This window comes from Ceratina calcarata, unplaced genomic scaffold, assembly GCF_001652005.2.
Source record: "Ceratina calcarata isolate Rehan_Ccalc_2016 unplaced genomic scaffold, ASM165200v1 scaffold351.2, whole genome shotgun sequence".
Classification (NCBI taxonomy): domain Eukaryota; kingdom Metazoa; phylum Arthropoda; class Insecta; order Hymenoptera; family Apidae; genus Ceratina; species Ceratina calcarata.
This window is the reverse complement of record NW_017158043.1, coordinates 737,512-759,683: the sequence shown is the minus strand read 5'-3', so window position 1 is coordinate 759,683 and position 22,172 is coordinate 737,512. Positions and strand designations below refer to the sequence as shown.

The 22,172-nt window shown below is 40.7% G+C and overlaps 4 protein-coding genes across 13 annotated transcripts in view; 2 read left to right on the top strand and 2 right to left on the bottom strand.

Moving 5' to 3' along the window:
* if (integrin subunit alpha inflated) overlaps positions 1–3,848 on the bottom strand; it is a 54,734-nt gene extending 50,886 nt beyond the window's left edge. For both annotated transcript variants that reach the window (XM_018025381.2, XM_018025382.2), the window contains exon 1: positions 3,336–3,848. In XM_018025381.2, coding sequence (XP_017880870.1) covers positions 3,336–3,514 — 179 coding nt within the window. In that variant the 5' untranslated portion in view covers positions 3,515–3,848. The remainder of the gene's footprint in view (positions 1–3,335) is intronic.
* A 1,358-nt stretch (positions 3,849–5,206) lies between these two features.
* tum (Rac GTPase activating protein tumbleweed) lies at positions 5,207–8,348 on the top strand. Its single transcript, XM_018025417.2, has 6 exons — positions 5,207–5,663; positions 5,771–5,973; positions 6,057–6,211; positions 6,291–7,530; positions 7,603–7,778; positions 7,857–8,348. Exons 1-6 carry the CDS (start codon positions 5,579–5,581, stop codon positions 7,918–7,920), a joined length of 1,923 nt encoding a protein of 640 aa, XP_017880906.1. The 5' UTR covers positions 5,207–5,578; the 3' UTR covers positions 7,921–8,348.
* A 99-nt stretch (positions 8,349–8,447) lies between these two features.
* On the bottom strand, positions 8,448–19,308 carry Iml1 (GATOR complex protein Iml1). Of its 8 annotated transcripts, none has more exons than XM_018025412.2 (25): positions 18,902–19,308; positions 18,356–18,729; positions 18,154–18,279; positions 17,628–18,099; positions 17,359–17,555; positions 17,013–17,299; positions 16,732–16,952; positions 16,463–16,675; positions 16,246–16,392; positions 16,033–16,179; positions 15,419–15,427; positions 14,161–14,378; positions 13,887–14,092; positions 13,633–13,807; positions 13,364–13,564; positions 12,592–12,687; positions 12,031–12,104; positions 10,592–10,699; positions 10,321–10,528; positions 10,138–10,246; positions 9,840–10,064; positions 9,607–9,767; positions 9,354–9,522; positions 8,955–9,277; positions 8,448–8,890 (listed from the first exon to the last, which is right to left on the bottom strand). In XM_018025412.2, exons 2-25 carry the CDS (start codon positions 18,698–18,700, stop codon positions 8,693–8,695), a joined length of 4,635 nt encoding a protein of 1,544 aa, XP_017880901.1. In that variant the 5' UTR covers positions 18,701–18,729; positions 18,902–19,308; the 3' UTR covers positions 8,448–8,692. The 8 variants fall into 8 exon arrangements, with proteins under 8 accessions (XP_017880901.1, XP_017880902.1, XP_026669646.1 ...); XM_018025413.2 differs by lacking the exon at positions 12,031–12,104 and adding an exon at positions 11,109–11,179; XM_026813845.1 differs by having other exon boundaries at positions 17,359–17,534.
* On the top strand, positions 19,309–22,132 carry mtm (phosphatidylinositol-3-phosphate phosphatase). 2 transcript variants are annotated; one of them, XM_018025481.2, is made up of 8 exons: positions 19,309–19,434; positions 19,524–19,631; positions 19,878–20,330; positions 20,400–21,023; positions 21,102–21,209; positions 21,269–21,453; positions 21,514–21,718; positions 21,815–22,132. In XM_018025481.2, exons 1-8 carry the CDS (start codon positions 19,309–19,311, stop codon positions 21,965–21,967), a joined length of 1,962 nt encoding a protein of 653 aa, XP_017880970.1. In that variant the 3' UTR covers positions 21,968–22,132. The 2 variants fall into 2 exon arrangements, with proteins under 2 accessions (XP_017880970.1, XP_017880972.1); XM_018025483.1 differs by lacking the exon at positions 19,524–19,631 and having other exon boundaries at positions 21,815–21,967.
* The last annotated feature ends 40 nt before the right edge of the window (positions 22,133–22,172 follow it).

Below are 22,172 nucleotides of genomic sequence, written 5' to 3'. Positions count from 1 at the left end.
CCCTCTTACATCCAGGAGAAAGGAGGAAAGTGATAGTCTCAGATTTTTGTACAAAATAGGTCAATTTAAATAATGCATATTTAATAGCAATTTCTTTTATCATCGATCACGTTCAGTATCTTTGACTTCCACGAGGGACGTACTTTACTACCGATCGTTTTAAGGAATCTCTGAATCTTCAAGAGTATATTTAAATTCTCTATGTACCTACGTAGATGAAATGCTTATGGTAATACGCATACCGTTTTACTAGTCGTGTCAATAATGATGTAATCTTGTGTCAGTTACGTAGTGGAAGTTTTCAGCAACAGACACGTTCCTGAGTTTATCATAACCGTTTATAAAGCGACAAGAATAAGAACGAAAAACTGCCGAATAAATCTGTGTTTAATTACAATTCTGAGACAGTCTATATGAAATCGCTCATGATTTCTGATATGAGATTTGCAGAGAGCGATCTACCACTGTCGGAATCTATTTCGAGAATCAATGCGAGAGCAAAACGGTAGGAATCGGGTGCATTCGCCTCGCGTTAGATCGACGAGGACGAACGCTCGTAAAGCTTCCACAGGCTGGCCTAAATATAAGCGCCTACGAACGTCTCTCGTAACGAACTATGTAATCCGGACTTCCTGCACCTTTCGTTGTCCTGAACTTCGCCCTCTTAATTTCCCTCTCGAGTTCCATTGTCTTTCGAAGAGACAATATGTCGTCAAACCGAGACACGATTCCGATCGTTAGACGAAACATTATCAATTATACCGTCGATAGATTGGACGAAATATTGTATCAATTTTTATTACAATATTTCAACGACGTGTAATGGATCGAAGTACCCGGGACCTCCGTGAATGAACTGTGAGTAATCGACACGGGTGATCTTGGGGAGCGCAGGCTCATTTCACAAATCAATTCGGCCTGTCAAATTATTCGATCGAATCCAATTATCCGAACGAGTGATCGTAGAATGCGCTGCGCCATTCTCAAACTCGTCCAGCCAGAAGACGCGGTGATCGCGACGAAGACCGCGGGAGGATCAATTTGCATGCGAACCGACCAAGGATTCGAGCACAGAAGTCGCGATGTCCCTGTGCATCGACTTCAAATCCATTGGTCTGGAATTAATTATATTGGTACCGAATCTCGGCGAGCTTCGCGAGGGGACCGATTAAACGTCGATTCATTCGTTCGGATGTGAACCGATTCGGCCCGGGAAAATATTATTAAATGCGAATCACGTAACCGATATCATTGCCCGAGTTTCCTTGTGTTCGTATTATTTATATCCTGGAGAAACGTCTATTCGTGGACCGCGTGACTCACAAGGAGCTCGAAACGAACGCTAGCATCTTTACTCTTTTTCTTGTTCTAAGGTCCTCCGTGCTTTTTCACTGATACTCGTAAAATCGAATCGAATTCGAAGTTATTCCTAATGAAATTCTATGCACTTGTAAAAGAATAGAATAAGCAGCGAATGAAAATACTGATAGCTGCAAGTATCAGACCTGAAGAATAACTGTCTAAAATATATTTGTTCGATTGATAACTATAAAAATTTATGGTCTGATGGAGAGAATGGTCAGTAGCATGGGTGGCCGGAGAATAGACGCTCTCGATCATACTTATCGCGGATGAAAGTTTATCGTCACTGAGATGATCGAGAACAGTTACAAGTGGCCGGATGAAACGAGAGAACAGACTCGGTTTGCTCCCGAAGGGGGACATAAAAGGAGAGCGGTTCTAAGCTCGTCGAGGAGCACCTGTTATCCGAGGCCCTGCCCTCGAATGGACCACCACACCGTCACCGGGGAAATCGATGGGACGAGACTGCCTGTCAACTAGTCATCGAGAGTCGCCTGATGCGTGAAACCCTCGTTACCAATGTACATACGTCGCTGTGCATCTTAATCCTATTTACCTTTTCCTCTTATTAAACAGTTTCGAATTGTTTTCAAAACAATAAAGTAAATCGAATCGTAGAAAGTCTTCTTAAGTTCTCATTTCATTCTCTGACGTGCTCTAAGTATCCGATCCATGCTACCTTCTAAAAATCGACTAAAAATCTATTGATCGATTCTCGACTTAATTGTAAAATCTTTAAAGAAGGAATCTATATAATTAAACTGCATTACTGTTACTGCGACGGCATCGTGTCACGTTACCCAACGCTCGATTAAACGAGCGCTTCTAAATCTAGCGCGACTATAGCGGAAAATGAACGAGCGCAACATTGTTATTTCGCGACGCTTGCAAATTCAACCGTAATTACGGAGGTTGATCTAATCCCGACCATTTGAAAATCTGACGCATAGGTGTACGCGGGCAAATTACACGTTTCCGACGATGTCGTCGCGGTGAAACGAAAACCGATCCGCCGGTCTCGTTGCCGAAGGTCCGGCCAACGCGATGAAAACGACAGAAGCCAGTTCGCTACTTATGATTACACGTGTAGTTTTCTGGGACGAGGACTTAAAAGGAGAGCGTAGTCGTCTTATACTCGTGGGAGTATCTGCCATTTATGCGTCAATAAACATCTCCAGTTGTACCATTCAATTCCTTCCAATCGTTTTTGCAAACATTCTTGAGCCATTTGCGTCGGACGAAATCGATGCAATATTTCGTATAACGATTGACGCGATAATTCGTATTATACATTGACCGGTTAAGAGAATCGTTCGTAAGGAAATTCAAAGTGTTTTTGATAAAATGAACCTCCTCCTTATCTCTATTTGAAATTCTTGTAATCCGATAGATATTATACCCGTTTGCCTTTTGCGGCTGACTGCACGCAGCGACATATGTTTTTTAGTCAGCGAAATCGAAGGAAATTCTTCGTCATCGGAGAAGTCACATGAGTCAAATAACCAAACGAGTTCGATGATTCAGACTTACAAATTATTTTGTACATACTCGTACGGATTTCTGGAATTATGTGGGTTACTGCTTACCAGTGAAAAATTTCTAATTACTGAGCTGCCTGGGGGCGACAAAAATAATAATTGGTGGTATATGAAAATATACAACGAAATTACAAAATTCTGATCGTCGTTCCACAACGTTGATCGATGAAAGATAAGGAAAAGAGGAAGTTTATACAATTTATGATTTCAAAGATTTCCAAAGATATCATCGACAAACGTACTGATGTGTAATGAACGTGTATTTTCTGAGAATTTTCTCAGTCATCTCGTTGTATGTCACCTCCTCAAAAGTCCAGAGTAAACGTGTCGTTCTTTCAACGACGTATATAAATTACACATCTGTCCTAATTATTTCGATGTTATCTTTGTACATCTGTGGAGTCGTGATTTATAAAATGATAAATAAAAACTCACCATCCTCTGCCGACTCTGTCCCTGTACACCGAGACGGCAAATCCAAACATGGACTGGCTGTCAATTCTGTAAACCGCATAGTGTTTCGTTTCAACGTTAAACGCATCGGAGCACCAGGGTGGCGAACCGACGATCAAGACGAGGCCGATCAGGCCTGTGAAAAAATTCGCGAACCACATGTCGACACGTCTCTGACCACTTGATCACCGACTCGATCGTTCCACGGATTCAACGCGATGAACGTGTGTCATAAGGGCGTACAGTGATAAGAATGATAACGAGGTGAAAGGGTTCAGGGTGGTAGCGATCGGACGGAGAACATGTGCCTTCTGCGAGGCTTTTCCCGGTACCGGCGAGGCGAAACACTGGCGAACGCTCGAACGAACCGCGGTCACGCGAAAGTCGGAGACGTCTGCTTGACGGACGGCCGCGGACAGACTGAATACAAGCCCGTTCTTTCGGTTACTCTTCGCTCACGAGGGCTGCAACTCCCACTGCACGCGGTTACCGAACCGAAGTTGCGCTCTGCTACTCCGGTGTGCTTGCATGCCGCAACTGCGACCTCTGCCCCCGTCGTTTCTCATCCGCTTTTTTCCGTGTTGCTTCGTAACCCCGTCGTACCGTTCCCCACCCTCGTCTTCATCCCTGGTGCACTGCAGGGTTGCATATTCTTCAACTGCCGCGTTGACAATGAATGATCGAACGTCTCTGAATCTGAATCAACAGTTCGAGTATTATTTAATTAAATTTTGCTGTCCATAAAGTCAAATCCGAATCAAAGACCGAACGTTAATTGTCTTAAAGATTTAATCGCTTATCTGCAATCCTGGTGCACTGCGAGTTTATCGGGCGACCGTTTTCGTCAACCGAGACATTCGAAATCGAAACGCGTGATAACAATTAATGTATGCATTTACAAAAAAACAAAAAAGTATATGAAATATCAGAAACCACACGCGCATGTGACATGACCATACACATGTTTTGTATAAAGGCGGTCTAATAATGATTACAAATGCGATCGACGAGCGAGCGTACTTGGGTTCTTATGTCGTGAACGAATTAGAGATACGTATGTATCATAAATGATAAGATCGTTAGCCACGATATTTGATGCTTCACTTTATGAATTATATACTGTAATTCATAACGAGGAAAATGTAGTTTTTTTAACTAAAGAACGTCCATAAAGATTGTAGGCGAGATGAGTCGCAGGGAAAAGAACTAGGAGATGACAATTAATAAAGTACGTATTCTATTCCGCACTAACTGACTGAAGTTTCCCTTCAAACTAATTTTCGTAAAACCAGAAAGAAAATCTGGTAAAACTCGTACATTACACATTTCTACCACTATCTTTTAGAATTTTTTATGAATAAAAGTATAATCATCTGTGACATCAGATAATGAGTCAAGCGTCTATGCAATGGTTTTTGTTCCTGGAATGTTCGTCATTCATTGAAGTTTGATTACATGTAGAACGAATTGCAAAAGTCTAATGAGATCAATGAACGCGACAGCGTCCTAACAACACGTAATTATATACTTAAAGGAAATTGAATACGTGATTGCGACATGGCAATCAATTTAATATGCGTATTTAGGGAGTGAGAAATCGTCCATTAAAGTTTAACGTTATGTACGTACATACCTGTCACATTGTTCCTCGAAGTTCAAAACCACTTCCCACTTGCTCGTGCAACTTGTACAACCAAAGATACAACTTAGGATATCTAGCGAAGGAATTCAAAGTTACACGACGCAATCTCCTACAGGTTTAAACGGTTTAAACCTGCACCCCCTGTACCGAGTATACCCTACATCACCGAAGTCCCATAAGGCTGCCACCTGCCGCCGTTCTTCATTGAGTTTCATCGTTCCTCAACGCATGGTGCTGTGGTCGAAATTCCTGAAATGTAAGACGCTGCTTTTCAATTGGTCGAATTTAAATCGCGTCCAGGATGCACGTTCAACGTATAATGTCAACGGCTTTATGGCGGGACATCGCGTGTGTTCATGGAATATTAGTTGTAGTAGAAGCTTCGAGTAGAACAGAGTAGAAATGTTTCACGTACGTCATATCATTGAATTTCTAGTTAGAGTTCGTATAGATTGATCCTGTGAACGACCCAAGTGATTTGGAAGCGGAGTAATCGAACAAAAGTTCTCGTGAACGTGTTACGTTGTTCACATGACGAGATATTGTAATTTCGATATCGTATAATTTGTTTAACAAATCGAAAATGACTACCTCGTTGTCCTTGTTAGCGAGCCACGATGAAGTGGTTCGATGTGCGAATGTACTCATTAACGGGGCTTGCGAAGAAGGTTTGTATTATACTACACCTAACTCTTCGATGGTCGTTGGAGGAAGTTTAGCCTAACATCTAATGTAAATAGGAAAACAGCTTATAATGTATCTTGTTTCTGTATAGAATTCTTAAAGTTTGCAATAAATCAAGAGGAAATGAGACAGAAATGGTTAGCATCTATACAAGAGTGCCAACGTCTTCACACTGCCTTGGAAAAGGCTCATCAAGAAGCAGCTGATTTAGACAGAAAATTGAGTCATGCCAGAAGACTCCTGGATGAGGAGAAGAAGAGGAGACGAGCCGTCGAAGATCAGAGGAACTCCTTGGTAAATCCTTTAAAACAACTTTCTTGTTAAAAAACTTTCAATGTATTTGTCATTGGTTTTTCATCGATCATCTTTCCTTACAGGAGAGACAAATTGCCTTGGTCAGAGATCTTTTATTTAATGACGGTGGAAGGAACTTGAATAATGAAACTCGTGAAAAATTACAATTCTTAAATAACACTACGTTAAATGGACGTCATAGTAACATACACGTAAAAGATGTACATCAAAATGACAAGTAAGTTTTCTTTTTATAAGAACTGATCAACACTTTCCTTGAATTAATTTATTACATTAAGTAATTGCTGTTTTTTCAGATTAAATACTATAGCGGAGCTGGACTCCACTGGCTCAATTTTGAGCGACTTGAGTTGCTTCTCAAAGTCGGAAGATGATTTAGATGTTAGTGCAATGATTCAACAGAGTCAAAAGAAACGTGAATGGAAGGAGCACAGGCCAAGCGGTGAATATTCCACAAAGAAACGACGTAGTACAACGCAAAAAGTTGCGGAATTAAATACATCTGATAGAATAGTAGCTACGACTACAGTAGTTATGCCTAAGGAGGGTAATATCACCGCTTCTTCAGTGATCGAAGCTATACCCGGTGACGAGAACATGGACCCACAGGGTCCTTTGCACAGCTCGCGTAAAAGGCGTAAGAGCGGTGATCGAAGCAAATCGAAATTGGCTCCGGTCGACACGAATGAAATACAGATAGATACTGCGCCTTCTGCACCGAAAATGGAGATTCTCACGTCAGGATCAGACTCTGAGGGTGTCTTTAAACCCAGCCCGAACATAGGTGGATACACTTTAAATACAAAATCTGCTAGGGGACACAGTTTCATAGCGAAGACAGTCATCAAACCGGAAGTTTGTTTACCTTGTGACAAGCGAATTCGATTCGGAAAAGTAGCTCTGAAGTGTAAAGATTGTAGAGCCACGGCTCATACTGAATGCAGAGACTTGGTACCGTTGCCATGCGTGCCCACTGGAAATACTCCGACTTTACGCGGCTCATCGGGGACAATAGCGGATTATACCCCCATGATTCCACCCATGGTCCCATCGTTAGTCGTTCATTGCATCAACGAGGTAGAGTTAAGAGGAATGGGTGAACAGGGATTATACAGAGTGAACGGTGGTTCGACAGAGGTAAAAGCTCTGAAAGAGAAGTTCCTCAAAGGCAAAGGAGCCCCCAATCTCTCTGATGTCGACATACCTACCATATGTTCCACTCTGAAAGACTTCCTGAGATCGTTGCGTGAACCGCTGATCACTGTCGGACTGTGGGCGGACTTCGTTCGAGCCACTACCATCACCGACAAGCAAGACGCCGACGCAGCTTTGTATCAAGCGATATCCGAATTGCCTCAGCCTAACAGAGATACGCTCGCCTTTTTGGTCTTACATTTGCAACGAGTATCGAGTAGCCCCGAATGCAAAATGCCAATCAGCAATTTGGCGAAAGTTTTCGGGCCTACGCTGGTAGGATACAGTTGTCAAAAACCTTCGCCTACCTCCCTTCTTTCGGAGACGAGTAATCAAGTCGCTGTTAGTATCGTAATGAAGAAACTAATCCGAACCTCAGCAGTTCTTTAAAAATACTTTCTTAATGTTTCACAGATAGTAGAAAATCTGCTGAAAATTCCTTCGGATTACTGGGCAAATTTCGTTAATCCTGAGAATCTGAATCACATTGGCGCTCATAAAACCGGAGAATTGCAACACACGCCGTCCCAGGAATCGTTACTTAAGCGCAGTGTTTCCCGCGGCTTCTTCAATACTCCACTTACTTCTAGGTTCGAATCTTATTCCCGTTTACACCGTTTAAGTGTTTCAGTATTTCAGTTACATTTCATATCTGTGTTTTGTTACAGTCGAACGTTCATGAGGAAAAACAAAAAATACTTTGCGACGCCTCCCTCCAGAGGAATTTTCTAACTAGATTAGGTATGTACGCTTATATTAAGGTACGAATTATTTTTACATGAAAATGAATCGACCAAACGAACATCTATAAACGATGAACTATTCTCAATGCGCAACGTGATCTTTTCTGTTCGAAATTTTGTAATATTTTAATTGAGACGTATCGTCTAGCGCACAAAATGACATTAAGATAATGAAAGTACAATATTAAATTCGTAAAATTAAAGTGTTAATAATATATTATGTTAATATTCATTACTAGTTCGTGTGTGTAAAAAATGTTCTGATAACGTAATCTTAATATTATCTTAATTTGAGACTATGATACGATTAAATGAACAGAGCACTTTTCGTTATTAGATTAATTTAGAGGTATTCGGTTAACTAAAAATACGAATTATTTTGCTTCAATATAATTGTATTTTCTTTCCGCAAATGTATAAATACATATGTTGATAACAAAAATTAGAAATTTATAATTACTAGTTCCATAGAAACAAGAAATGCCTTATGCGAGAAATAAGTAGACGCGGAATATGTACATACCACTGCATTTACTTCGAACTCATTTATATAATCTTTTCTAAGCGTCCAGAAATATCTTCAATTTTGTATACATTCTTGTTATGACAATAATTATATCACAAGTGTATGTCATATTTTAAATTATTCCTTAACAATTTAAACTTAATTTATTTAAACGAGGTCGTTTTGATAGTGCCCGAACAAATTTCTTATTATCACAATTAAAATGCAAATTTATAAGATTTCTATTTATTCTACCTTACGTCGCTTTTGTATACGACCTCTCTTTGATCTCCCAAGAAGATTCCCAAAATTGCTTCATTCTATTGTCCCCATTCGAGCAAAAATGCCTGAAGTCTTGAATCAGTTTCTTTTGAAACAATTCATCGCCAGCTAGCGTAGTTGACGATTTCCACTTTCGACTGAGCATGTGATTCCATGACCATAAAAATCCTATCTGCGTACACAAAAAGATCACTCTCGCGACTGTTAACACCCTCGAACAAGCCAGAGATGCTTACCCTCTTGTCGTTGTTGAAATTATCTTTATTCTTTCCGCTAACGTGTCTCGTAATGTAAGCTTCGTGGGGACTGGACAGACTCTGATCAGAATGAATCGGGTAACCTTTCTGTCCCGTGTTTCGTCTCACGATATTGGTCGCAGTACGAGGACGCGACTTTGTACTTGTCGTAGGATGTATCAGTATAAATGCATTGCCAGTCATGTGAACGTATTGATGATCGCTTTCGGTACTTTCTATCAGACACGGGACAAAGCCGAATCTTTGTACAATTGCCTCTTGAAATAGAAAGAGCCTTTGCGCGTGAGTTTCTTCTTGAAATTCTGCAATCGATAATTAATTAATGATCCACCTCTCCAGAGTTCAATGTTTGAACTTATTTGGAATTCGATGAGAGACCTTCGAAAAGGTGTTGTTTGTTTGCAGTGAGACATTCCATATTTAACGTTATAAAAATAGGCCCTCTTAGAGGATCGCTCTTCAAAGTGAACGGCAGGGCTAGTAGATCGCTGGGAATAGGAACCATTTGAATTCCAAACATTTGTGCCTTACGTTGCCAGACGAATATCTTGTAAATTAGTGTAAATTAGTGTAATTCAAGTGTAAGGGAGGAATTTTATCTTAAGACAGCATAGAATGACAATGAACTTACGAGTTCAGCAACTATACTACCGGACGATGCTACCCACTGCATTACGAGTTCATATGAGTGATCCACTTTGTATACGGACTGATATCTTAAATGACCCCATTCGATTCTGTCGCTTCTATTGTTTATATCTATGTCTAAATGAGTATGCTTGTAAGGTGGAACTGAAAGGAATGAAACCGGTATAATGCGAATTCCTTGAAAGGTTTTAAGACAGTACAATAAATTGAGATTACCTTGACATTCAGCGGAATCGAGCGCGATTAAATCGTCTCTGAGAAATGATGGCACGTTCGATTCATCCACAGTCTCGTTGTTGAGTATCGTTATGGGGTTTGTGATCGGTGGAAATGAAGCTGGAGAAGTAGGCTCGCACCAACCCTTCGGTGCTTTTATTTCAACTTCTACCCATTCGTTCTCAAAGCTTTGTAAATCGCCGAGAGGGGAATAATAATCTCCAGCTTTTAGGAATTAAAAAATTCATTTTTAAAATCGCTCCTGCTGGAAGAATCAAGAACAAGTATTTCTTTTTACCTCTTTGATTCTCTTTATCTTGTACTATGTGATACAGATAGAATCCTAGAATAAAAGGCTTCGAAAAATCCCCGGACGCATGACATATCAGTTTGTCCTGTATCATCCCCTGTGTTAAAAATATTCAAATACAATTCAGATTAGATTTCTAATCTACGTACGTACGTGAACAAGGGTTCTTACGTTCATAACATTGATAGCTTTTTCGACCGATACTCCCCCCTCTATGTGATTGTTTAACCATTGCACCGCGTCTGCACTGACAAACGTTTGACTCGGGAGAGACGGATGCTGCGTAAGAAATCCTACACCGTTTTGCGGATGTTTCATCGCTTCTAGAATTTCATTGTTGGACACGGTGTTCTTCAACTTCGTCAATTCTGTACTCGTACTGTTGACAAAGGTCGACCGTCAGTTAAATAATCATTGAAAAATAATTTGCGAATCATTATACCTGTCGTCGTTAGAATCGAAATGATCTTGCTGCTGTTCCAGCGCAAGAGGTAACACAGCTTCGCTAGCTGGCGAGACCCGTCCCCTGTCCATCACTTTTGATCCTGATCTAGTAAAGAGAAAGGGAACGATCACGCATTGCTTTCGTCAGTCGACTACGATAAACGATAGAGAAACACAGAGCGTTCGAAAGATTAAGCAATGTCTAAGATTGCAATGTGAAAGCGACAAGGTCTTTATGCATATTACCAGTTGCGTTTTTTTCTCCAAACAAAAATATAAGAAAAAGTTTGTTTAATTAATATGCATGTACATAAAACTAGTAGGATGGAACCGACGTTTCTGTATCAAGAGGCGCGGTAGCGGCCTGAAGGTAAGTTTGAGTATGAAGAGACTATGAGGTTTCAGAACATTGTATTAATTCGGTAACTTCGGGATGTACACGCATACTTTGCCGTTAGCGGCGATCATTGAAATTCGAAAGTTGAATTAAAGAAATTGAAAGGAATAAAACCAACCTGCATGGCACGTGGCGAGGAGTGTCGAGGCACGTGCGGGCAGTCGCAGCGGTATTCACTACATGCCTCTCCTGTACAGAGAACCCCGTCACTCCCTCACTCACTACCAATACCTTCTACCGTGCAGAGCATTCGTACGACGGTCGTCTAATCGTATATACCTTAGAATTACAACGTCTTAATCTGTTTTCTATTAAATAATTGGTACAAATGCTCTGCGCCTTATCGTTACGTTTGATTGAAAAGAATGAAAGCAGCTGAAAAGTACAGAATTGGCAGTATGTACAAAGATCGTTCTCTATTCACGAGTACACTTCCTTCCAGCGTTCTCTATTCCGGCCACAACCCTCCAGAAATATAACGCATCGAATTACCTCTGCGATCGTCACGAGACTAAAAGCATGTTTCCAAGCAAATTATGAAATGGTTCAATGATTTGAGATTTTCATTTAAACCGTAAACTTCCCTCCGACTGCTACCCAACGATTCCTATAGACATGCACATATACTTGTTATCGTCACCTTCTTCTACAGAATATGCAGATGTGCATTCGTTGATTTTCAAAATGCATCTAATTCACTGATTCCAAGCTCCGATACTCTAATGTATCACGTAGTGTAAAAAAAATGCTAACACGTGAATGCTAGACAGTCACTAACTCGGATGGATTTAACTCCTGTAAATATATGTAAAAACAGTTTGAACTCGTCGAATATTTATCTCTTCGGATAAAAATGCAGATTGAAAAATATTCATGCTAGACGTAGCGCACGAAAGCAAAGGAATATAATAAATCGTGAAAGCACAAATGTTCGATAGACCCTCGATGGGCAAGACAAACAGAGGCCGCAAAGCTACACCATTACATTTGCCCAAAAAGAAGCAACAGTGCCGAAATCGTCAATCTAAGCGTATTCAAACCTTGGTCTCGGTTTCTCTGGTAGACGATTGCTTCCGAGCCGCTCCCGGAAGGGAGAGTTGCCAACTAGACTGGTCTGAAAAGCATGATGAAGAAGTATGGGTAATTGTAAATGTAATGAAGAAGCTCGTGATCATGAAGAAGTATTATCTCTGGTTTTGTTTAACTGTAAATAGCATCGCTGTTAAGAATCCGTATCGAGGGAGCGTTATCACGACCGTGACAAAGAGAAGGAGAGACTTGTAAATAAAACGTCGGCATTACACAAAAGCTTGCTAAAAATTATGTGCGCATTCAAGGCAGATGTTAAGCATGGTTGCATTCATCGTGTAACACGTTGTGTAAGCTGTCCGAACGTATCTGACTCTTTTCATTGAGATCTAGCATACTGATTGGAAGATGGTATGCAAAAAGAAAAGTACGTCTGGGTCTCGTGGCCGTCGTTATTAATCGCCGAAGGAGGCGAAGTATAAAATACATACTGAGACAGATGGAGAGATGCGAGAGTGAATTCGTTAAAACCTGGATCAGCATATCGAGGCTACAGGATGCGAAGGATATACCTGGTTAGTGAGGACTATCAGGCTCGTGCTGTGCCTGCGCCTGGTCAAGTGAGAGGCGGGATCTCTCTGGGAAACACCACCTAGAGTTGGAGGATTCTGAAACATATCGTGCTAAATACCCATTGTCTAACATTCCATTCGTTCGTTTCTACGTATGTTTTATCTGTACATTGTTCATGTGTGTTATAATATTCTGTACCCGTTAACTACGGTACTGCTTCAGAAGTGTTACTCGAAGATAATTAGTTCGGTTGTTTTTAATTATTTAAAAATGTTATACCGTAGGTGAAATACCAGTTGTCAAATAAGCGTGTAAAAAAAATTGTGCTCTTTGTCTTTCTCAAATCTGAATCAATCTTCATGTTCGTAATGTTCTACGTGTTTAATAAATCGTTGAGGAACACGCTATATTAATACAATGGCACTACACAAAAGACTTGCAAAATGGAAATTGCGAAATAAATACAAAGTTACACAAATTCTATCGAACAATTGATATCTCAAAAGTAATGAGAGATTCGAAAACTGTTCGTTATTTAGGCACTGTACATAAGGCATGCGACATTCATCTTCTGGAATGCAAAAATGTAGCATAATTCGTTTAAAAAAAAAAACCGTAAAAATTGTTCAAACTGAAAAGATAAAAATTCAAGCATTCTCGTTGTAGTTTACTCAACGCCTCTCTGACCTATATTCTATACCTACTTATATCGGTTCCTATGAACCGCAACATTAGTTTACATCGTTATAAAATTGTTGTTAAAAAAATTACCCAATTTTTGTTCGGATTCGGACGTCGTATCTTGTTTAGATATTGTTCGATGAACCGTAGAAATCCGTCCAAGAGAGATATTTGCTCAGAGGCGGTGAGAGGTGTGTATATGTCGCATCGTGTCGAGCCTTCTAAAAATTTTCGAGTCGCCGAATTGTGTAAAGGGAGTAAGAAAATGCGAAACCTCCAGTATTTCAGTGCCTAACAATGAACAACAATTTTGTTATTCTGAGAAAACGATATCCGTTGCGAAGAATTGTATGTCTTACTTCTACTAAAGCGAAATCGGTATGACCCCTGGTACAGATATAATGATCCAAGTAATTCCAGTTGTAGTTTTCAAGTTTCTCCGTGGTAAAAGACACCCAAGACACTTCGTATGTATCGTGATGGGGCGCATGAAATCGATAGAGATAATGTATATTGAATGGAGGATAAGGGTGTCTGTAAAAAGACATAAAACGTTTGCGTGTCAGACGTCTGTTGCGTACTATGCGAATTAATTCACTGCTCTATCTCTTACCTTGGTCGATATCTCGTCACGGTTATAGAATTATCGAACAGTGATATTTTATGGAATATCCTCCCGATGCTCAGTAAGTATTCCTCTCTCGGCTCTGATTCTGTCTGTCGCCCACGCATCACAGAACTTATCGTAGGCACCGCACTGCTGCCAGGCGTGTTGCTTTGATTTTTATTAGTTTGTGGCAAAATAATTAATTGAAATCCCTTGATCAAACAAAGAGTGGTATAAGAGAAAAGATGATCGAAGTTCAATGAACTAATTAGCAGAATACCTGAGCTAATCGTTGCGACACGAGCTCTTTAAACACTTCGACGGTTGTCAAAGGTTTTTTGTATATCGCCCGTTGTTGTGCAAAATCAGTGTTAACGTCGTCGGGTAATAAATTGTAATCCGATACAACGTAATCGTTTTGCAGGCTCCGTTTATCAGGGAAATAGTCCGTGGTAATAGGCAAGCATGCTGGGATTGTCAATGATTTCCAGTCAACACCTAAAAGATAAAGCGAAGAATATGTACACACGTATGTACATATTTTGACAATTAAGAAGTGCAGTTTGTATATCAGACTACTGAAACTGAAGACTAGACGATCTATTCGATACATCGTTCGTTTGCTTTAATTCGGGATAGAAACGTAAGGGTCAACGTCTGTGGGTCGTTTCCCACAAAATAATCTTTTATCAGTGTCACAGCAGATGAACGATATACGTTATGTTAAAGTTCGTATAACAGCTAAGTCTCTCTACTAAATTTAAGTCGTAGCAATTAATAAATATAGTGTACAATAGATTTTTGCGAAGTGATAGCAAATACTGTGCACGCATCCCAGCAGACAGAGATAATGATTCATATTAATATCACGATATGTATCTAGTATCTAGTATCAGTAGATGGAATCTAAGATGATCGTGTCTAAGTACTACAGCATGCACCGCGAGATATGCTTCATATTGACGATTCGTGTCATGTGTTTCGTTAGAAATTCTTTTTAAAGCAGCAATATCAGATTGATCAATGGTGTTTACTTGACTACGTATACATTCCTACGTGTAATGTGATGAAAGAGGAAGTGAATGGCTGAATTCAGGTAAGAACCGAACTATCGTACTTTGACAATAAGTTCTATGGAATGTTACAAATACTTGTTGTTAAGAGTTAGCGAAGACAATGATCAAAGCGAGATACGAAGCAGATGAGATAACGTTCGAAGAGTCTGTGAAAGTGTACAAAGATGATCACCAGGAAGAAATTAGAATTTTGAACGGTGCAAACATTTTTCATGGGATACAAAGTGATAAGAAAAAATTTGTCGTACGTGTATAAATAATTTGTAACAATAAGAAAATACACAGTACACTGCTACTGGTATAGAATGAAGGCTACTTGTTTGCAACAAAGAACATACATGCATAGAGTAATAAGAAAAAGAAACTGTGGAGCTAAGAAACAAATTACTGTTAAAACTTGAATATCCTAAAATAAATGTGTACCATAACCGAATCAACCCCCAATTAACGTATGGCGCTGACCTATGATTGCTGTTTAATGTGACATCATAGTTGTACATCATACACGCGTCAATGCGTCCAGCGTTGCATCCCATAAAGACGTACCATAGCATGGAAATAAATGTAATAATATTATTCATATAAATGATCGGTGAGTCTCAAAAATAAATGTGAAACATGTTCGAGAATGAAAATATTTCATATGAATGGTGATTATGCGATCGTGTGTCAAACTTTCAATTCATCTCTCCATGAAGATCAACATTCTCTGAAGGTATCTATCAACTATTTTCATTCTTCGAAGTAATGGCATTTTCTACCGTATCTACGAGTCCTTCTCAGTACCAATTGAAAACAGAATTTATCAAATGAATGAGTAACACCTACATTCTTTATTCTTGAGCTTTGTCAAGAAGCATTATATGTATTTCGATCGTTGGTTCTCTAATGTCTTTAATCACACAACACTCGTTGAGCACTGGAAATTTGTTTCAAAATTCTTTCTTCAAAGTTCAATCTCACTTCATAACAGTAATACAACTAAAATTGTTACTTGAACGTGTTATCAAATATTATTGCCAGTAGCTATACTCGTATCTCAACATTTCTCTCGATGGAATAGAACATATGCAAACCTGTCGTAAGCGCTGGTGTCCACTCCTGTTCACCGGTTGCACCCCATAACAAAGTTAGAGACTTATTCCCTACGGGAGATGTCGGATGTAATCCTTTGTCACCGCTCGACAGCGAGAGATTTAATCTCTGTCGACTATTCTTTGAATCTATACAGATAACAGTTTTAACGTAATAACAAGTAATTTACATATACATATATGTAGCATACTAACGATCATGAAAGTGATTCGAGTTAGCGATATCGCTATGATCCGTGGGAGATCCACTTAAGGTGGAAATAGCGTCGGATTGTGATTCTGAACACATTTGAGTCGGCACAGCTTGATAATGATGTTGCTGTATAAGCACACCAGTCGGTCCTGGAATTACATTGTGATTAAGCAGTTGATCGTATATGAGATTCGACGTTACATCGTTGTCGAATATTACCTTTCGGAAAAATATGGGTCCATCTCCGTCTGTTGCTAGTAAGTTTGATCGTAACGTGGGATGGATCAAAAGGATTAATGAGTGCTCGACTAGGCCTGATGCTCGCAGGTTGAGATATCACATTCGTCGGACTTCCGGCGCTACCGACGACTGGTCTAAACGGTGGCGATATTTCTGAATCGGTCAAATCACTCTTCACCGATATCCTTGACTCTGCGTAACACGATCATTAAACATATTTCATCAGATCGGAAAATATGTGCGCGTACCATTAACTTCTCCATTAGATTCGTTGCTAGGAACATCGTCCGTCCTGGACGGTATCGAGATCGCTGCACTCCTAGACGCAACCGGAGGTGAATCCGGTGGTGGATGATGTATGTCGGGATCTGATAACTTCCTCTTCAGTAGTTTCAGTATGTGTGCGTTATTGTGCGTCTCCATGCTTGCAACGCTCGTCTTCTTAGTCCTCGTTGTAACTCGTTGCAAACTGCTCGTAGCACGTTCTAATTAGTATTTTTATAATCACAGTTTTAATCGTTGAACTTACCTCGACGTATGAACTGTAGGTAATTGAAAAACTTGCGCATCGTACGCATCGTAGTCGAATAAAGTATTGTGTAAACATTCTTTCGTATCCTCTTGTAAAAGTTTGTTTTTGTTACACTGCAATTTCCCGGTTTCTGTCGTTTGTTTCGATACCCTTTGAGGAAGCTTTATGCGGGGTATGAACGTCGAGTAGGGAATCTTTTTATTTGTCGAATAAAAACTGAGATTAATCCAATGTGGCATGCTGTAGTCGTCGGGTACGTTAATGGACGCATCCTTATTGTGAAACTACAATTAAATTATATTTTAGTTTCTTCAATGGCGATTCATCATTCGACTATAGATACCTTTAACAGTGGCACTGCGTGCAACGGTTGTTCTCCGACGCACACTAAATCGCTACCAACTCCGTTGTCAATGATCCTTTGTTTTGTGACGTTCGTTAATTCTCTGTCAACTTCAAAAACGCCGACGCCAGGTGTGATCACTACCGACAGTTGACCAGTTCTATCGAAACTACGATCTAAATAATGTTTTTCAAATACTATAAGGAAATTAGATTAGAGAATGTACTTCGTAGCAAATTCATTGTATAACGTGCGTGCCTAATCATTACCATTTAAGGACATGTTCAAAACTTCTAAAAAATTGCCTTGAGCCGCTGTCGAGTTCACTGCTTTTGGAATGGCAACACCTGGTTTCTGATGATACTCTAACACGATCTTTTGGTAGTCCGTGAACAGTTTACGTAGTTGTACCAACACGTTGCTCCAATCTTCGAACCTTTCGTTCTGTACCACTACTCTGTAGAAATCTTCGTAAAACCTTCCTCTATAATCATGTTGCAAGCATTCTCTCATATGATTCGGAAACTCCTCCAAGCTGTTGGCACTGTAAAATGTTCTTGAAAACAGTACTATCGTTACTTCGTGATTGCTACCGTTCTTTTTCCATTTTTGAAACAAATCTGCTAAGAAACCATTGACCGCCTTCTCGAAATACAAGTCACCGTGAATATCGAAATCCCACATCTCTGAACTCATTTGAATAAACAGATAAACCATACTTGTCGAGGAACGAAATACGACCTGAAAATATACTCTTATAAAATCAGCTTTAACTTCTAATAATCAAGTACCTACTTTTGTGTCATTAGTGATAACACCGCAAGCGACTCGGTCTCCCTGCGACCACATTTCGTATACTTGGCATCTTATACTGCCTCCGCAAAACTCGATCTTTTTGTTCATATATACGCAAGTGTTTACCTGCGAAAACCACGTACGTTTATCGAATGACAAACGTTCACAGGTTTATAACAGAGATACAAGGAAAAAGATCTACCAAGCTATTTTTTAGACGCCACATCTCACTACGGCCTAGATACTGATCTTTGAAGGTAAGCTCGACAGAATCCAAAGCTACATCAACCGGATTAACAACGTTCATGTACACATCTCCGAAGGTTCTTAACTGGAACATAGTCGCTACGTTATTCTCCACGCTGATCGTTTCGCGGCCTTGTAGATCTTCCTTGAAGGAAGTGACTTGAAGAAGAAGGCGACTGAACTCGACTTCTGGGTGATAAATTTCGACGACATCTCCAGTCTTTATACCGGGATTAGGATTGATTATCAGATCCTCCTCGCTGAAGGTCTTCTGATGAACTATCAACTTATACAGCTTCATATTGCCATTACTCCGTCCAATTTATTTAACTGTAATAAACGGTACAAACAAGTTTCATAATGTGAACGTTCAAAAATACGAGTCTACTAGCTATGAAGTTTACACAATATGAAAGATCCAGAACGTGGTCGCATACGTATTGTGTTGTATCGTCTATCATTAAAAAATTAAAATAAATTATGACACGAGAATCTCTGACACCTTTCTCTCTTCCGATGTTACTTCGTACTGATGTATGCTGATGTACCATGTACCGATGTACCATGTAGATCGTTCATTCACATTGTTACACACGATTTGAATCTCAAAGGACAAGAAATATTGTTATCGTACAGGGGATCATATTTTTAGCAGGTCCCATTCTTTCATCACGTATTCGCTTTATTACTGAACTATAGAGTATCTTGAATGCACCTTAATCTTTCGGGTATAGGTTAGCACATTATTCCCATGCGCATACACGCAGATCGTGCTCGCATACACAGTGCGTGCAGCGTCCACGGTATAGACAGACCTCACAGACCACGAACGCACAGAAGAAAGACGGATAAGAAGGAAGAGGATAAAAGATATACATACAAGTCAGAAACAGTCAGAAATTGTGAATCATGGAGAAGAGAGGTAGTGCCGAACTTTTAAATGTGGAGCAAAACAATTCGAAAAATGCCAGTTCCGATTCTCTCAACTCTGACAGCAAGAGCAGTTCTCTCAACTCGAAGATAGGTCAAGAATCGGTAATTGAATTTTACGTTATATCTTTGCACTTAGGTCTGTTTGACGTTTAGGTTGAACCCAACTGTATGCGAGCATTGCAATTGTTTAGGAAAGTTGGGATAAAGCATCGCATTCTAAAAGCTTTTCCTCAAGTTCTACCTCAACAGACAATAATATCGTGTCCGCTTTAGAAGCGAGAAAAGACAATCAAGTAAAAGTGAGTTCCACAGAGACAGAAACTGACGTAGTTCATTTTGGTTCGTTTTCCTTAAACGCTTACTCATTACCAGAATTTTTTTTCAAACAGATTTTATTTCAAGCAAACCCTTCGGTTTTACCCGTTTGGTCTACTCCTTAGTTCAGCGTTTGTGTTTCGTCACTTTTACTTTTTCCAGTAGATAATCTCGATTAAATATATATGTTTATTTACTTAACGACTGACTCGTATGCTGTTATCTCGCAGAACTTATCCAGCGGAGAAGCAGGCCCACCGCTTTTAAATGGGGAACGTGTGCAAGGAATCGCTCACGAGGTGACATACGTGTGTCCTTACTCAGGACCGGTCAGGGGCATTCTTAGTATAACAAATTACAAGCTTCATTTTCGGAGCGTCGACCGTGAGACGCCATACATAGTCGAAGTACCCTTGGGCGTTGTCAGTAGAATCGAGAAGGTCGGCGGTGCGTCCAGCAAGGGTGAAAATTCTTACGGGATCGAAGTGTTTTGTAAGGACATGAGGACACTGAAATTCGCTCATAAACAGGAGAATCATTCCAGAAGGGACGTCTTCGAGAAACTCCAACAATATTCGTTTCCCTTGTCCCATAAATTACCTCTTTTCGCGTTCGAGTATTCCGAGACGTTTCCTGAGAACGGATGGAACGTTTACGAGCCCATAGCCGAGTTAAAACGAATGGTAACGCGTATGATCGTACTCTCCCTGCTGTGTGTACGAAGAGACTCATTAACAACGAATCGTTCGTAGGGTGTCAACAACGACATGTGGAAAATAACGAAAATAAACGACACGTATTCGATATGCGACAGTTATCCAGCCGTATGGGCGGTACCCGCGGCAGCGACCGACGAAGACTTGCAGGCGTCGGCAGCCTTTCGAAGCAGAGGGAGGCTTCCCGTACTTTCGTGGATCCATCCGGAGAGCCAGGCAACGATAACTCGTTGCGCTCAACCGCTGGTAGGCGTCGGCGGGAAGCGTAGCCGCGAAGACGAGCGATACGTTCAGTTGATAATGGATGCGAACGCCCAAAGTCACAAGCTGTTTATCATGGACGCCCGTCCGATGCCGAATGCGGTTGCGAACAAAGCCAAGGGCGGCGGTTACGAGAGCGAAGACGCTTATCAAAACGCGGAACTCGTGTTCCTCGATATCCACAACATACATGTAATGAGAGAGAGTCTCAGGAAACTGAAGGAGTTATGCTTCCCGCAAATCGACGAGGCTAGATGGTTCTCGGGGATAGAGTCGACTGTTTGGTTGAAGCACATAAAGTACATACTCGCGGGCGCGCTGAAGATCGTGGACAAAGTCGAGAGCCACAAGACTTCGGTGCTGGTACATTGTTCCGACGGTTGGGACAGGACGGCGCAGGTAATTACGAAAGGACGAATAGAATCTTTTTCTCACGTAAAATATACCCTTAACATACGTATACATAACTGTTTACAGCTTACAGCTCTCGCCATGTTAATGTTAGATCCATATTACAGAACTATCAAAGGTTTTGAAGTGCTTATAGAGAAAGAATGGCTCAGTTTTGGTCACAAGTTTCAACAGGTATGCGCTGCGCGATCTCATTTACGCTTGTCGATCGATCAACTGGTGATTCGTTTCAGAGGATCGGCCACGGCGACGAACACCACAGCGACGCGGACAGATCTCCGGTGTTCTTACAGTTCATGGACTGCGTCTGGCAAATAAGTCGTCTGTTTCCCAATGCGTTCGAGTTCAACGAACACTTCTTAATTACTATCCTCGATCACTTGTACTCTTGTAGATTTGGCACATTTCTATTCAGCAGGTACATCGCACATTCTTATATCGAGTATTCCGCGTTTATTAATTACAATTGTCTGTACAGCGAACGCGAAAGAATTCAGGAACAAGTGAAACAGAAGACCGTGTCGTTGTGGTCTTACACCAACAGTCAATTGTCGTTGTATCAAAACCCGTTGTACTGGACCCATCCCAATTATCAGGTCATTCCGATGCCGATCGCCAGCATGAGATACATCAAGCCGTGGAAAAGTTTATATTGCAGATGGAATCCGAGTATGCGGCAACAGGTATGTGAGACGATTTAGGCAGAGACGAATCCGACTCATCCATGGTCGTTGTTTCTTTGGCCTCGCATTTATTCCCACATGTTCTTGAAATCGAAGGATCCCGTATACCAGCGAACGAGGGAACTTCTGGTCTCGAAAGAGCAGCTCGAGAAACAGCACCAGGAAGCGCTCCGCGAACAAGCCAGCCGAGCGAATCGAACGATGGCGTCACCGGGGCCACCGAGGATACATTCCCCTGTTCATTCATAGCACAGTAAGGACTCCTTTTCATCGTTCAGCGGTCTATAGTTATTTATACGTGATACTTCCTCTCTCCCCGCTCGAGCTAGTGCACGATATCGGTCAAACTCACTTCGCTATGTACAAAACGCTCATTGACGAAAGAACAAGAATATAAAGAACATTTGCAGCGACTGTCTCTTTCAAACCATCGATCTTCCTTCCTTGAAAATTT